The sequence below is a fragment of the Cheilinus undulatus genome, linkage group 14 (genome assembly GCF_018320785.1).
Source record: "Cheilinus undulatus linkage group 14, ASM1832078v1, whole genome shotgun sequence".
NCBI lineage: Eukaryota > Metazoa > Chordata > Actinopteri > Labriformes > Labridae > Cheilinus > Cheilinus undulatus.
This window is the reverse complement of record NC_054878.1, coordinates 38,554,403-38,570,525: the sequence shown is the minus strand read 5'-3', so window position 1 is coordinate 38,570,525 and position 16,123 is coordinate 38,554,403. Positions and strand designations below refer to the sequence as shown.

Sequence of the window (16,123 nt, the reverse complement as noted above, 5' to 3'; positions counted from 1 at the left end):
AAGCTGCAGTTACAACTCCAAAGCAAACATTGGGTACTAAGTTGAGTTTGAAATACCATCAAAGCAATAAACAGAACACTTTTTACACTAAAATATTGTTCACGACAATAATGATTTCAGGATAAACACAAACAACTAACAAAACAAGGATTCCATAGAAACGAGAGTATCTTTGAGTTTTAATTACTGGATGTACAAACTTGGCACATACTGTTTGAAGTTGGCACTGGCATTTAGACATTTCAAAAATTACTTTCTGATGTTTACCTATCAAATAATCTGAAGATTATTTAGGATTAACTGTGAGACTGATATAAGATGCAGTTACCCTAGTTGCAACGACATCCTGGTCTTAAAAGTATGAAATGGCTGTGAGATATTGCACAGTGTAGCACATATAATGAAATGTGGCACATGCACGGAGCCAGCAGATGATATAGAACAAATATTAAAGCCAGAGGCTGAATGAGCCACGTTGACTCATAGTATCTGCCTAACGTGCCCACTGAGCATGTGTGTTAACCTACTTCATGTAAGGTTGAATCTAGGTCAATACACATTTCACCCACAAATGAAAAAATGGTCTGGCTGCTTTATTATTCATTCAGGAAAGATGAAAGCTTAAGGAGCAAGGCAGCAAAGACAGACATCTGTTAGTTTAAGATATAATTGGAAGTGTTTCCATGCTGTTCACTGTCTCTGGGAGATCTCACATGCTGACCCCATGACCACTCTTTGGCTCTTACCTTTGGCCCCCACCAAGTCACTCCAACATGAATGCCATAGTCGCAACATGCCTTGGCATCTGCCAGAGCCCTGCACTTCTCATAGGCGTCCACAAGGGAGCAGTGTTGCTCAGGCAGGACCAGACCCATCACCATGGTGGTGCCACCCATCAGAGCCGCCTGGGTGAGGAGAGGTGAGACAGGAGGGGGAGGAAGGAGGGAGGAAGGGAAGGAAGGGGGCCATGGGAGGCAGAGGAAGAAACACAACAGATTGATTAGAACAGAGAACAATGAATCCACTGTACAAAACATAGACACTGTTTGTGTGGGTGATAATAGGTGACAGTCCTTCTAATGAACTGTCCCATCATCATTATACTGGCTGCTAAAAGTACAAACATACAAAACAACTGAGATAGTGAACAGCAAATGTCAAGAAAAATTAGGATAAGAGGATAATCTTTAGGCTTTTACCATTTGTTTTCTTTCTGATGTTTGGCCTCTCTCATTGTAAAGGTTCAGAGGTTAAAAATAACTTAAGGCAGTTTCAAAATGTGATTTCATATTTTTTCCTTTAATTTATGCAATTCTCAAAATAAATGGTCTAGGTTTATCACAACATTAGATTCCGATACTTTGATAGTCAGATTCTGATTCGGTACCATTGCAAGTTATGGGCACACAATAATAGGAATAAATACTCCTTCAATTAACCATGCACACAGTCTTAACTGAACAAATATATTGACAAATTTTCTGCCGATAACAAATTGTGCATTTTAGACAGTGCTGCCTCTTTTTCTTTCATGGCAGCTTTGGGTTATAAAACTTACTGAAAATATAATTTTCAAAAGCTGTGATGCTCTTCAATGGTATAGATCACTGAAATAACAGTGGTTCTGTTGTTCAAAACCAAGTGGTATCAAAAAGTATCAAAAGTCTGTTTCTGTTTATGAAATTGAATTAATTTATAATGTTGAAGGAAGACTGAATTCTTAATATAATTGTTATTACCAAAAGACTGACACACACATTAGATACCTACACAAAACCTTATCTTACAAGAAACTAAAATAAACTTTATATTTCTTGATCCTGCACTCATTTTTCAAAGCTGCAAATTCAGAAAAGAAAAAACAAGCAGCAAACAAAGAATAGGTATAAGTAAAATCAAAAGATAAGAATGATGTTGGAGTGAGAACAGCCTAAAAAGCTGATGAGTTGAAGGGAGTGGTTCAGTGATGACTTGTCTCAGTTGACTGTAGTGTAATGCACTTTTTGTGTAGCCATGACAACAGATACTGCTCAGCCATGCCTGTCGCGTGTCCACACCCTCCCCATCCTCATCTTCCTCTCTTCATCCACAGTCACTCATTCAATATCTTCTGACAGAGTCTTACAGGGATATTGGACTGAGCCGTGATGGGAAAACAGGCAATAAGCACTGATGAAACAGGAAATGAACACAGCTAGATAGAAACATGAATGATGTGATATCTGTGCAAAGACTTGCTTCGATTCATTCTAAATCCAATCGCACCAAGTAAAACTCAAAACAGGTGTTCACTAACTGCACTTACAACCCATGAATTCCACAAAACAGCCTGGGTATGTTGTTACTGAATTCAGATATGGCTCTCATCTTTGTGCCAGTGAGGAGTTATTCCTGCAGACATGTTGCAGACAGGGGTGGGGTCATCTCTTTTTAAATGACACTTCCGCCAGCCAACCAGTGGCCTCACCTTATATTACCATAGAAACCAGTCCAACTCATCTGCAGCGTCAGCATCACACGTTCCTGCATATGTGTGTGCATGTGCATTAAGCATGTGTAGTGTCATTGATCACTGTCGGTGTGCATATGTGTGCGTGTCACAAGACATGGAGACAGCTGGGGATTGTGGGATTTGCGCTGTCTGTCTACATGGCCTTAATTGAAATTTACAGCCAGTGGAATTTACAAAAAATAGACTATGTGAGTAAAGATAAAGCTTGGAGGAATGGCAGTGGGAAAGAAAATAGGGTTATACATTTCTTATCCAGCCATGTGAATATACAGGATTTTCATCAGTATGACGGTTAGAGGCCAGCAGCAGACTGGTTCTCTGCAGGGCTGGATTAAAGATGCCGTCTGCAGAATTAAGTGTCTTTCAACCTGCCCTGTTTTCTCTTTTTAGAGTCTGCATCTCTATCGTCATCAAATAAACATCCAATTTTAGACTGTTCTAGATAACAAACCTGCAACAGAAATCCATGAAGAAGCATCAGCAGCAGGCAGTTAACATGGAGGATAGAGAATGGGTCTGGTTTGTTCTGATGAAACTGTTTGAAACTGGTGTTGCCAAGCAGAATAGTAGCCAAAGCTGAAACCATGAGGTAACCAGAATCACCAAGACTGCAGAATGAAAATCTCAGAAACCTCAAACATTAATAGAACATTTACCCTCTAAACCTACATTATTTTTTCTTTAAAACCTATCAACAAAATACATCACTGCAGGTTTGTGGGTGGAATAGTAGAACGTTGTTGAGTTTTAGGGGGGAAAAGATATGGTGATATTTCTTGTTTTATTTATAGGAACCATTAGGTTTGTCTTTTAATTGTGACAAAGGTAGATACAAGCAAAGGCAGACACAGTAAAGCAAGCAAAAAAAGTTTCAACTTATCAGACATTTATCATTTCAACCGAGATCTAGATTTGTGCCCAACACAGACAATGAATTTTAATGACTTTGAGGGCCAATACCTGTTACTTGCAGCTTGCTGCATTTGCATTCCTTTCCATCTAAAGAATTTAGTTTCTATGTCTTGTAAATATCCAAATGGCTATAAGACAAATCAGACAACATTTCTGCAAAAAACAATACATTCATGGAATTTGGAATTTTATATATTGGTTAGGTAAAGAAGATTTTTCAAAAAAGTTAAAAAAAAAAACACAAAGTTGCAGGTTTGAGATGAGATGGATATCAAACATCTTGCTGTTTCTGTATTTTAAAATGGGTGGTAATGTAGCAACAACACATTACACCATTACATCAGCTTTATACTTTTAATCTCTCTTGAAGCCACAGCAAACCCAAACATTATTGCTCCCCCATTCTTAGGTTTTTAGAACTATCACTGATCATTGACAGCACATCAAAAGTACATGGTGACACATAAACCCCCAAAGAGTGCTTTGACATGAATCCCGCACTGTACCCCAAACCCCTACTGTGAAGATAATCCTCAGACAAGAAAGTAAAACAGACGGACAGACAGATAAAAAGGGGGAGTAAAAATGTACATCTGTCGGTATGTGTTGGTGCGGGCATCAGGAAACAGCATGCTACGACTTAAGCTTCTTTGAAGGATTCCCTGGCCAAATTCAGTTCCTTAAAAATTTTAAATCAAGCTCTCACTCTGTTTTATTTCATTAAAAATACAAACTTCTGGGGACATTAGTTTTGACTGGGAAAGGGCCTTCAGAAACATAAATAACATGCAATAACACCTGCTACTACATTAACAATTGATAATTTTTTTCAGCAAAAGGGTTTAAAATCTATCAGTTATCTCACTTGGGATCCTTCCTTTCTTAATCTTACAGTACTGCACTGTTTAATAGGAGACAACAAACATGTAAAAGCAGTGTACTCAATGATTCTTGGTATTTTATTCAGCTTCATAATCAGGGAGCTGCAAATTAATAAATAACTTCAAAACATATAAATCCCTAATATGGGGGTATTTAAATTTTTCTGTCCATTACAGCTTTATCTATTAATTAAGTATTCAGGATGTTAATTTTGCAGGAAAATGACCATTAGCTTGGATCTATGCTCCCATTATGCAATCTAGTATGATGTTACGATGTTACAATGTCATTAAGCAGACACTTTTATACAAAGCAATGCACATTCCAGAGCAAAAACACAAGCAAAAAAAACCAAAAACAAAACAAAAACAAAAACTAGACAAGAAGAGACAACATCAGAATGATAATCAATTGATTTGTCAAAGGGAATCCCTTGGCAAACAGAAAACAGATAAAAACAATCGAACAATAGAAAAACAATATTTACCATAGGTGTGACAGAGAAGGGTAGAAGGGGAAGAGAGGCAGTTGGGGGACACTTAGTGTGAGTGAGACATGACTGATGTGAGAGGATGAGAGGAGCTCTGCTGCTGGACTCCACAAGAGGCTATCAGTGTCAGACAGATTACCACTGCAGCACTCTGATCAGCCTCTATCAGCTCCTCTCACACTCCACATTACAGGTGAACACCTCAGCTCCTTTCATCTACCTTTACCTCCTCCACGTCACCCCACTCTTCCCCTTTTCCCTCTTCATGCTGAGAAATACGGAGCTGGTCTGATCGTATTTTAAGTTTGCTGTGTTAATCTGATGTGATCCAGTGCAGGGAATCTAAAATTATATTCTGAAGGATTTATTAAAGGATTTGATATTCATGGGAACCACAGATGTCAGTGTAAGTACAGTGTAATGTATTTGGTGTACTGTTTACTATATTTTAAATGCAGTTTTAAAAAATATAATATAATGAGAGCATAAAGTAGAGTGGTGTCAGCAGTGGCTAATACTCTAGTCTGCACATACACTACCATAATCTGTCTAGCAATCTGTCTAGCACACCTTTGAAGCTGAAAAAGCTGCTAAGCTTCACTGAGCTTTTACCTTTGTTGAAAAATGTAGAAAATGATTCTAAATGTGGTTTTCATTCAAACTGGTAACTATTTCATCCCTTGTTAGCAGAAAGGGCAAATGTTAAAGTTATGTCAGTGTCAGCACAATTCATGCATGCGGAGCAAATTATCAGCACCTGATAAGTGGTATTTTGGCTTCACTTCTGTACAGTAGGAGGAGGCGGAGACTCTTCTCTCGAGGTGGCTGTAGTAGAGTCAGTTGTTTCTTAACTGGAAGTTGGGGGGGGTCAATCCCCAGCTCCTATAACCACTGCTGCATCAGTGGTGTATGAACATGTATGTAAAAGTATTGTGAATGTATGAGAGTATAAACACACTTAGTAGTCAATTCTTGCTCCATCTTTACATACAGTCAAAAACTGGGGAAACTGGCACGAGCTTCCGACTTACATGGCATTAACTGGATTAAGAACACAGGCGTGAACAAATCTGTGGCTTAAAAACAGGGTCATCTAGTTTAATTTAGGGACTTCACTGACGAACAAGAGCAGGATTTCACGATGCTGGTGAATGAGGCACAATACCATTAACAATTCTTTTGGAAAATTAGCTCAAATTCAGATTTCTTGAGTAGTGTAAAGTCAGTGTTTTTAGATGTGTATAAGAAAGTACACAACTCTCCATAAGCATGCAGATATTACATTGTATCCTTAAATTGAAATCAATATTGCATTTCTTTCCTGAGGACAAATTCCGGGTTTGAGTGTAAGATCTATTTATGTGATGTACAAACACACACCACAGCCAAAAAACAAGACAAAAATACATTTAAAGAAGCTTCTACGTGCATTCAAGTTTAAACTGGTCAACCAATTACATATATAGAAGCACCCTGCTACTATAGGTCAGTGTGAATCTGCTCTAAATGGGGGGGGGGTTGAGAAAAAGGGGGTGAAGCAGAGGACACAGCAGGGAGGGCAGAGAGGAGGAAAGAAGCAAAGTGTGAGACAGAGGAGAGTGCTGCAAAGCGATGGAGGGGAGGGACGAGGATAGGGAGGGAAATAGTTTTGGGGTTCATCACCATTTCACATGAGCTGTTGCCGAGGTAACACCGTCACCATCCCACACACATATGCATCCCCCGGATTTCCACACTAAGAGCGGGGGTTAGTTGCCATGGTAGCAGGGTCAGTGGGTAGGGGTTGGCGTTTGGGGGGGGGGTTGTAAAAGCTGGCATACAGACGATTCAAACCCACCCCCCTGGAATTCCTCTCACCCCTCCTCAGCTGGCATTTTAATCAGCCTCAGACTTAATTTTACCCAGATACAGAGCTTTAATGTCCCAGCAGTTGTGATCATTTATAGTAAATACTAGATCACTCTGGTAGTAAGAATGCAACCTTCAAACATTCCGTTTCTCCACTCAAAGAGCAAGAGGTAAATATACTTAACTTAGGTAGCACTTTTCTAGTCATCTGACCATACAACACTTATTTTCTACATGCCATGTCACCATTCATTCATGTACAAAGAGGATGCTAGAGAAAGTGCCTTTCAGGACCAACTAATCCCATTCCTATGCATTCATGTTGGCTACTGGCTATGCCCCTATGAGCAGATTAGGGCACAGTGTCTTTCCAGGACACTTTAGCATGAGGACTGCTGGAGATGGAGACTACACAGCCAACCTTTTGATTAAGAGATGCCCAATTCTACCAGGGTAGCCTAGGGTAAAGCAGAGGACACTAGAAAGACTAATGGACAGACCACAGAAAACTACAATTTAAGACTGCTTGGTTTCTGAGATTTAGTATGTTAAATGATTACTTAACAGCTGAGCTGCATTCAAATATGTGACTGATCAAGTTCTATTAGGTTTACTAGGACTTGTTCTTCACTTTCACCATGCTGATAAGCCGGGCATTTAAAAAGGGTCAGAAATGGTACATGCATGTAAAAACATAAGTGAAACATACAACTGTTTTGTAAAGCTAAACAGTAAATGCGCTGTTTTACCATATCTCTGACTGACTGCTCTGTTTTCACCTCCTAGCTCAACCAAATGTGGTTCACGTGTAGCATTATTTCTTAGAAGGAGAAATACTCCAGTACTTCACACATCAGACCAAAAAGTGTCCAAAGGAGGAATGATTTCTATTTTTTTTATATCTGTATTGAAAAATGCATGTATCTGGTAAAATTTTCTAGTTTCATTATGCAGTATTGCAGGAGTTTTTCTTCATATCTTCTATCACTGTACATACACCTGGGTAATGTACGAATATATTTCTACAATCTCACATCTTCATACATGTGGTTCACAACTACACTGAAACAAACATATTTAGTGTAGATTATCAATACCAACACATTCCTGGAGTTGAAGTTTTGGAAAATAATTGCCCTACTTAGTCTTTACAAATCTCAAGATGATAGAATGATGGAACGAAAAAATACAGTCCACGCACCCTTCAGTCATGCTTTATCCCTTCCAATTAAAGTAAGCTTTCGGGACCCAGTAGAGAAATTAGGATTTTCTAAAATTTGAAGAATTGTTCTACTTGATTGGACCAGCATAACCCAAAAGAGCAAACACTGGACCTTCATTTACTCTTATTTGACAGAGCTATATAATAGGTATTAGATTTGTCTAATCTTTGCTCTCAGACTACATTCTGTATAGTGGCTGACATGCCTTCGTACACCCTGTTGTTGACGCCTTTGACTTAAACCCCCAAGTGATAAATTTATGTCAGACAACATCAACAAACAGAACATAAAATTCACCAACACCTCCCACTGCAGGCGACAACTACACACCCTCTTTTGAATTTTTAAGTCTCCTAATTATTAAATCATCCTCTCTGCTTTAAGTCTCAGGGGGTCAGGAGAAAACATGCAGAGCATTTGCTAGAAAAGACCCAATAAACCCAATACAAATGATGTCTGAACAGCTGTGTGGAAAAGGAGGAGATTGCCTTCAACAAGAAACTTATGACAGCTGTGTGTGTTTGCTTTCTATCGGAGTGGAGTGAGAACACATGTGGTCATTAGTCCTGATGAGCATCTGAAGCTGAGAGCATAGCAAAGATTTAAACCTAGACAACACAGAGAGTGAGAAAGGAAGAAAGTATGTTTGTGTATGACAGTTGTCTTTAGGTGCTAAATGTGTTAAATCACAGGCATGCTGACGAGCCTCGTCATAACACATCCCTATGAGAGATGGTGTGTAAGTACCTTGGTCCCACTGTAGAAGTCATCCTGAATGGTGGCGTTCATGAAAGACTGCTGCAGATGCACACTTGTGTCTATTCCGCCCGGTAATACCAGCTTTCCGGAGGCGTCGATCACCTTGGCTCCACCTGGGATCATCAGCTCTTTTCCAACCTGCCAGAGAGAACACAAACAAACAAATGATTCATCTTAGTAGGAATTTTAGTCCATGTATCATGGAAAGAGATATAAAGAGGACTTCTTACAGTTCCAGGGTTAAGACAGTGTTTTCAGTTCTTTCAAATTGGAAAGAAAATTTGATAATAGCAAGAGGTTAGAAATTTAGAGAAATAAAACATACACATACTTTAATATACTCCATAGGATTTACTGTTATTACTTTTTTAATATTCAAGCATTAAGCGCACTTTAGGTGTTTTTTCCTTGTATAAATGTGGTCAAAAACTTACAACACTAATTACATTCCGTTTGTCTTATTTTTACTTTACATAAGGCACTAATTAACAACACAAAGTGTTGGTGTTGGTTTTACCCTGGAAACATCTCTGCAGTGCTGAAGACTATAAAGTTGCTTATTTCAGCTTTAAAAAGACATGCTTAAAAAGTATGTTGTTTACTATGTTAACAAAGACAGTGTGAACACATCAAGGTTACTGCATCTAAGTCTTTTGGAGCAGAAAGAGATGACACATTCTTAAGTTTCTTTGAGGTATTATTTCCCTTTGCCACATGCATTATTCTTATATACTGTATATCCTAATGTGTTTTGCATTCAAGCCCACAAAATGCCTTGACAGTTAGCATAATGATGGGAAATATATATAAACATTCCCATTCTTATCTGTAGCATTATACTTGCCCCCAAACATTCCCATTTAACAGAATGAGGGCTGTTTGTCAAAGCATGGAAAATCATTCTTTAAACCCCCCTAAGCTTTTTATGTAAGCTTTAGTATCATCAATTCCAAGGAACCATTTAATGAAAATGAACATACCATCATTTGTTAACAGTATATTCATCTATCTACATTAAGTTCTACCAAATACTGTTACCATAACACTGAATATGCATGTAAGATTTGATTGTTTCAGTAAAAAAATAGTTCAGCTTTACAGGTTTCTTACTCAAGCATACCCTCATCATTTAAACCGCTGCTTATTTCCATGACAACAGCCACTGAGCTAATTATAGCATTCACTATCATCATTGAGAGCCACTTTGTTTACTGAGAGTTTAATTCTTTTCATAATGTGCCATTGTGAAATGAGCCACTTTAACAGCTGGGGATACACAGCACTGAGAACTAATAGGTGTATGTGAAATATGGAGGAAGATATAGCAAGAAATGAATGAATGTACCTGTTGAATGATTCCATTCTCAATGTAGACATCTGCCTCCTGGGTGAAGTCATCGTTGACCACCTTCCCTCCCTTGATGAGGATACGCATCGACCCCATGTTGGCTGACACTGTCCTACAAGTTATGATAGAGAAATGTATACATAAACACAGGCACTGTAGAAAGTGGTGATATGACAGGTACAAAAAAGGGGTCCATGCAAATATGTAGTGAAATAACCTTAGCATAAAACATGTTTTGTCAGTATAGACATATCAATGATAGGTCATTATCAACTTGAAAAGAATCACAAAACAGTTACATATCCATTTTTTTATGTCAAAAGAAAACCAAACTCTGACACAGGAAAGTTCTTCAAACATGGCCTTGCATCTTTGGTTTGCTTAAGTATCTTTTCACTACCCTTACCTTGTAAAGGCAAAGAATGAATGCTTTAATGTCTACAACACTTTAAGTGTTTCATGTAGTGCATCAGAAAACAAAGTAGAAAGCCTAGAATGTGACCCTACATTATGAATGTGTTTACAAGCCTTTGTTAAAACCAGCATGGACAGAACTAAGCAAAAGTCGACTCATAAAACAGATGGGTACAATTCTGTCCCAGAATTTCCTGAACACAAGGGGACAATTGTCCATAATTACAGCAGTCTGTTCAGTCTGTATTATCTGCTGAGTTACGCTGTCTGACACACATTCTGTCTTTTCGTCCCGAGAGGCAGAAAACTTCCTGCAAGCTTTAAGTGTGTCAGCTCAGCCCATGAAATATTAAGAGTTGAGCAGATGATGTATAATTTAAAAATCTATTACAGTATCAGCGAGTAGATGACACATCTTCTGACTTAGCAAGGACTGCTGAAAAGTAGTCTGACCTATGTCACAAACTTTGTGAAAGAAGAAACCTGCTGTAAGATGACCTTTATTTCCCTGTTTTGCTATTAACCCACTTAATATTGAAGAAACTAAATATTTTTTTCTGTTTACAGAGGTGAGCTTAGAGAAACTAATGGATACAACTAACTTGAAGTAACACAATTAAACATTATTGAAACCTTTACTGATGTCACAATGTAAGAATTTCAGCCTTTTAATATAATTTGTAGCAGGAAAGATATTAGGGAGTTTTGAATAGTTGTTTTGACAAAACCATGCAGCTTAGTCTTTGGTAATCTTTAATGAATTTTTCTTACATGTATTGAAATCTGAAGTCAAAACAGTGTTTGAAAGCACAATTAATGATAAAACTAACTGCTGGCTACAGCACTGAATTTCATAAACATCTAAAGCATGATATATTTTGAAGACACGGCTTGATATTTTGAAGGCCCAACAGGGTTTTAATAAAAAAAAAACATAGATCTAATTAACCTTAATTTCATGCATTTGTACTACACAGTTTGTTGCACAATAAGCACATTTTAAAACAAATGCCTGGTGGCATTTCAGAGAGCATCTTGCCCCCTCCCCCAGCTTTCCAAAGATAATGATTACTTCTGGCAATGGTAATTTCTGGTTGTGCTGGTAACTAAACAGTTCCTGCCACATTGAGTGTATGTGAGCATGTGATTTTAAATGTTTATACACTACAGTTTTGTTTTGTGTCAATAGAGGTTCCTTATACTGTGTTCAAAAGAGTTGGCTGTGTACTGTTGCATTAACATGGCATATGGTTTGAGTATTTATGACATATTTGTAGTATTGATCTTAAAAATCTGCAATATGGTTTTTTGTTTTGTATTAGGGTTGTCAAAACACCAGGATTTTACACTGTGATATAATATTCAAACAAAATTATAAGGGACACAAAAATAAATACATTTTAGGCACCAAATATTGGATCATTTTTGTTTTAAATGATCAAAGATTGCAGGCAAACTCCTGAACATTGTCTTAATTACACATTTCAGTACTGTGATGCCCTAATTCCTCTTCAAAGCACCCTTCTTATGAAATAGGTGCTAGTTTTTTTTCCAACTCTATATTTCATTAGCATAAACAATGTTATTGCATTCATGGTTCTAAAAAGTAATGAAGTTTTGCCTGGCTTATCCAGTGTTTTAATTGATCTTTGTTGGTTATTTATATAGTATTATTACTTGCATATGAATTAGAATAATCTTGGGTTATGTACATGACAAGACACTGCATAATATTCACTTGGTGTTTAGAAGCTGCTTAATTAGCTGAAAAGATATCAACCATAAAAATAACAATTTGTTTCAGCACTACTACAAACATTAAAAATTTGTATCATACATGACACACATGTAGCTGAAATCAATGTCATACTTTTTGAAGTTTATTGAAAATGCAACTTGAGCAGGTCTAATAGATTGAACAAACTGAGAGCTTCCCTCGGTGTGTATGTGTGTATTCTGCATGGATGGCTGTACGCAATGTGTTTGATGGGGGGACACAATGGCCTCCCAGTCACACAGAATCAACTCAAAGAGATGGAGGAGAATGGAGAGAGGCAGGAGAGGAGAGAGGAGGGGAGCGACAGAATAATGAGGAGAGGAAAGATCTGGAGCCTGAAATTTATACAACGGCCAATCAGATGGGATTTTAATGGGGAAATGGCGAGGGGAAAAAATCCTCTGTTTGAAGGAATACAGCAGGTTTTGGATTTCATGTCAACTTTCTTTACACTAAATCGTCCATGCTTGGTCTTTCATTGCTTTATTTTAACTTCTTTTTACATATAGAGCAAGCCAGTTATTTCTGACCAAATATACATACTGTTTAGCTTCACTGGCATGCCATAAGCCTTACAGCCTAATGTCTAAACAGAAATCTTTTGGCAGTGAATCAGACTCCAGTCAATCTCTAGAGAGGACTGAGGGGGAAAATGAGGGCTGAAACAGAGATGAAGAACTTATAGAAGAAAGAGAGAAGAAATGAAGGGATTGATTGTGCTAAGATGAAGAATAAAGTGACCGTGGCAAACATGGGGAAGGGTGGTGGGGGTTGCAGTATGGAAAGCAGTGCCCTAAAGGCCTGGCAGCCAGAATAAAAGATTGGTTTCCCAGGAGATGGGAACTGGAGTGCTTTAGTAGAAGAGCCGGCACACATGCACACACAGTCAGGCACATGAACAATTGCATGGCAGAGTATGGTGAAGCATGCTAAAATACCGACACTAACTGGCTTCTTTAAGTTAAACTATAGCGCAATACAGAAAACAGGAGGTATAAGGTAAAAAAACCGTTTTTTTTCATCACTCTTGCAAATAAACCTAACAAGACTGACCCTCTGACCTTTAATTACAGTGCCCCCATCAGGACATTATGTGTAAAAACATTTTTCTTTCCTCAGCCAAGAACCCTAATAAACAAAGGCTGTACTGTACTGTTGACAAAAACCTTTCTTAGTCCTGTTGCGATTCAAACTTTTCCAACTTCTTATTGCTTCCAATATGCATCTTATAATATCTGCCTGAAGAGGCTGTTAGCACCATGGGAATATTTCAAACCAGGGAATTTGTATGCTTGCATTACTGCATGGAAAATCATCTGTGCCAAATAACCTAATCTACAGACAAAAAAACAATCAAACAGTTTAAACTAACAGATCTCAGATTTGATCTAGTTTCTTTATTTGCAAATATTTTCTGCATAACTTATATTTCCACAAAGAGCCCAGACCACTTTTGTAGTCCAGTAGTCCAGTGGCCTAAAACACAGCTACACTGAGTATTAGGGCACTGGGCTGCTGTTTAACAATTTAGTTCAGCCATTAAACGCAGCAAAAGACAATGCTTCAGAAAATACAAGACAGCCCCAGTTTTGTATAATTGCTGCCCTTTATGATCAAATGCAGAAAAACACCAAGCCAAAGTAAAATTTCTTCTACATACTGATGAACCACGTGTGATTACTTTAAATATAGATGAAACTGTACATGAAGGAGGCATGCCAGCAGGAATGACAGTTAAACAAAGGAAAGACTCATACTGAACTCTTTACTTAATCCACACACAAAACAATCTATATCTAAATCAGTGTTCTGCTGGCATTAAATCCAGATGTGGTCAAAGATGAAACAGAAAATAAAAGATTCAACCCTGCTTCTGGCAAAGACAAAAAAAATGCTTTGTTGACATCAATCAATCATATAGCCTACATCAATTTGACATGGTCTATCCACTGTTTTCTCAGCTGTTATTTTGTTTAATATCCTAAAAGGCATTGCTTTAGTAGTTTTAATTTGATTAGTGATTTGCAGAACAAAAGGCATGAGGGGAAACAGGAGAAAAAGAAATGGAGTTGTCGGACAAAGTAGAATGGATAGCACGCTGTCTACATGAAATTCATGACCTCTATTTCTCAAATTTCGAGACTGCTGTTGTCACTGTTTTCTAGTCCTTGCAAACCCCACACAACTAACTGTGTGTGTGGGAGCAGAAACGCTGACTAAACAGACTTCTGCAATGGACACTGAGAGCATTGTGTCTCTGTGAGGACTGTAAGCCGGAGGAAATTAAAGTCAACTTATATAACTCACATTCTGGACAGCCACACCTTTACTACGCATGACACAGTTAGCCCTCTATCTGTTTAAGACAGAACAGACATAATAGAGCCCCTATCCTTGTATGTGGCCAATACTGAATGTACTTTTTGTGCATCTAATTTGGGGCATGACATCAGTGGTTGATACTCTGGTTACCTGCAGTTTCCCTTACTTAACATCAATCTCCATCTTTTCACTCAACACGTTTCACTCAACACTTTTCTTTCCTTCTACAAAAATTTATTTAACAGAAGATGTGGGGCAAGTTGAATTGATGCAAGTTGACATAAGGTTTGATCCAACATGAGGTGATTAGAGGTAAGATATAGGGCATCATGAGGCACTATGAAGTGTGACGAGACATGATGCATTGTGATGCAGTGTGATGCAATGCCATGCAGCATGATGTTAGTGTGAGGTGATGTGAGGAGTGCACAGCTGTTTCTTTGGGTTGGCTTAGTGGCTGCACTTGCATCACTGCGACACAGTAGACACATGTGTCCATAAAAGCAAAAGTGATAAATTCTTAGAGTCAACTTTAATGATAGTTTTCTCTGTTCACATTAAAACATGGAACAGATGGTCTATGTGAAAGAAGACACTGGGGCAGGGTTTAAAAAATGAAAGTCTGATAAGGACAAGGTAACTGTGTATATGCCATTTAGTGCCCTGGCTATTTATTATGGATTCTAATCATATATAAGGGGATTTTATCCAGATATAAACTACACTGTTATAATACCAGATTTAAGACGTCAACAATGTTAAAGTAAAACTAGAAAAGCACTCAGAGAGCGCAGGCCTCTGCCATTAGTCCTATTTTCCAATAGTGAAGAATCCTTTAAAAACATTCCTGGATCCAGACAGTGATACGGATCACTCCCAAAATCTAATTCGCCAATTACTCCTTCCCCGGTGGGTTGGAGACACGGTGAGGTACAGCACTGACTTCGCTACGTGTGGACAGTCATGGCGGAAGCACCCATGGTCTCACCAGATGACTGAGAGTCATGGCAGAGGGTGAATATTCCTCTACTCCTCTCAGCATTGTGAGTATTCTCGCTACAAATCGCTGTCTTTCTCTCTGTTACGCCCCGACTTGTTTCCTCGACTGGGTGTGTGTCTTTCAAACTCTATAAACTCCAAAACTTTGAACAGAAACACACCCAAAACATGCTGCTGGGATTGAAGCTGCTCATGTCCGCCATCTCCTGGTGTAAAGTGGTAACAGTGCAGACCTCCGCCCTTAGCCCTATCTCCCAAGAGTAAAGAATCCTTTAAAAAAAATCCTGGATCCAGACGGTGACCCAGATCAGTCCCAAAATCTAATCAGTTCTTCCTTATGCCGTTTCTGACACTTCCTGAAAATTTCATGAAAATCTGTCCAATGACTTTTTGAGTTATGTTGCTAATAAACAAACAAACAAACTAACCATTAAAATAACAAACGAACAAGCCCACCCGATCACACATCCTCCTTGGCGGAGGTAATTAAATGATATCTCCATATTTGCTTTACTACCACAGCAACAACTAAGTCCAAAAGCACCCAATATTGGGTAATTTCTTATTCTTAATTTCCACAAAAAGCAGGAGAACTCCAGCCCAGCATCTAGACAAGTGGTTCTCAACTGGTCGAGTC

General features: G+C 38.3%; 1 protein-coding gene across 1 annotated transcript in view; it reads right to left on the bottom strand.

Annotated features, from left to right (window-relative positions):
• Window positions 1–16,123, bottom strand: part of LOC121521345 (dihydropyrimidinase-related protein 5-like) — a 31,161-nt gene that overhangs the window by 6,833 nt on the left and 8,205 nt on the right. The window contains exons 2-4 of the mRNA XM_041805283.1: window positions 9,972–10,086; window positions 8,615–8,764; window positions 747–905 (exon numbers count right to left, since the gene is read on the bottom strand). Of these exons, the coding sequence (XP_041661217.1) occupies window positions 747–905; window positions 8,615–8,764; window positions 9,972–10,070 (408 nt within the window). The 5' untranslated portion in view covers window positions 10,071–10,086. The remainder of the gene's footprint in view (window positions 1–746; window positions 906–8,614; window positions 8,765–9,971; window positions 10,087–16,123) is intronic.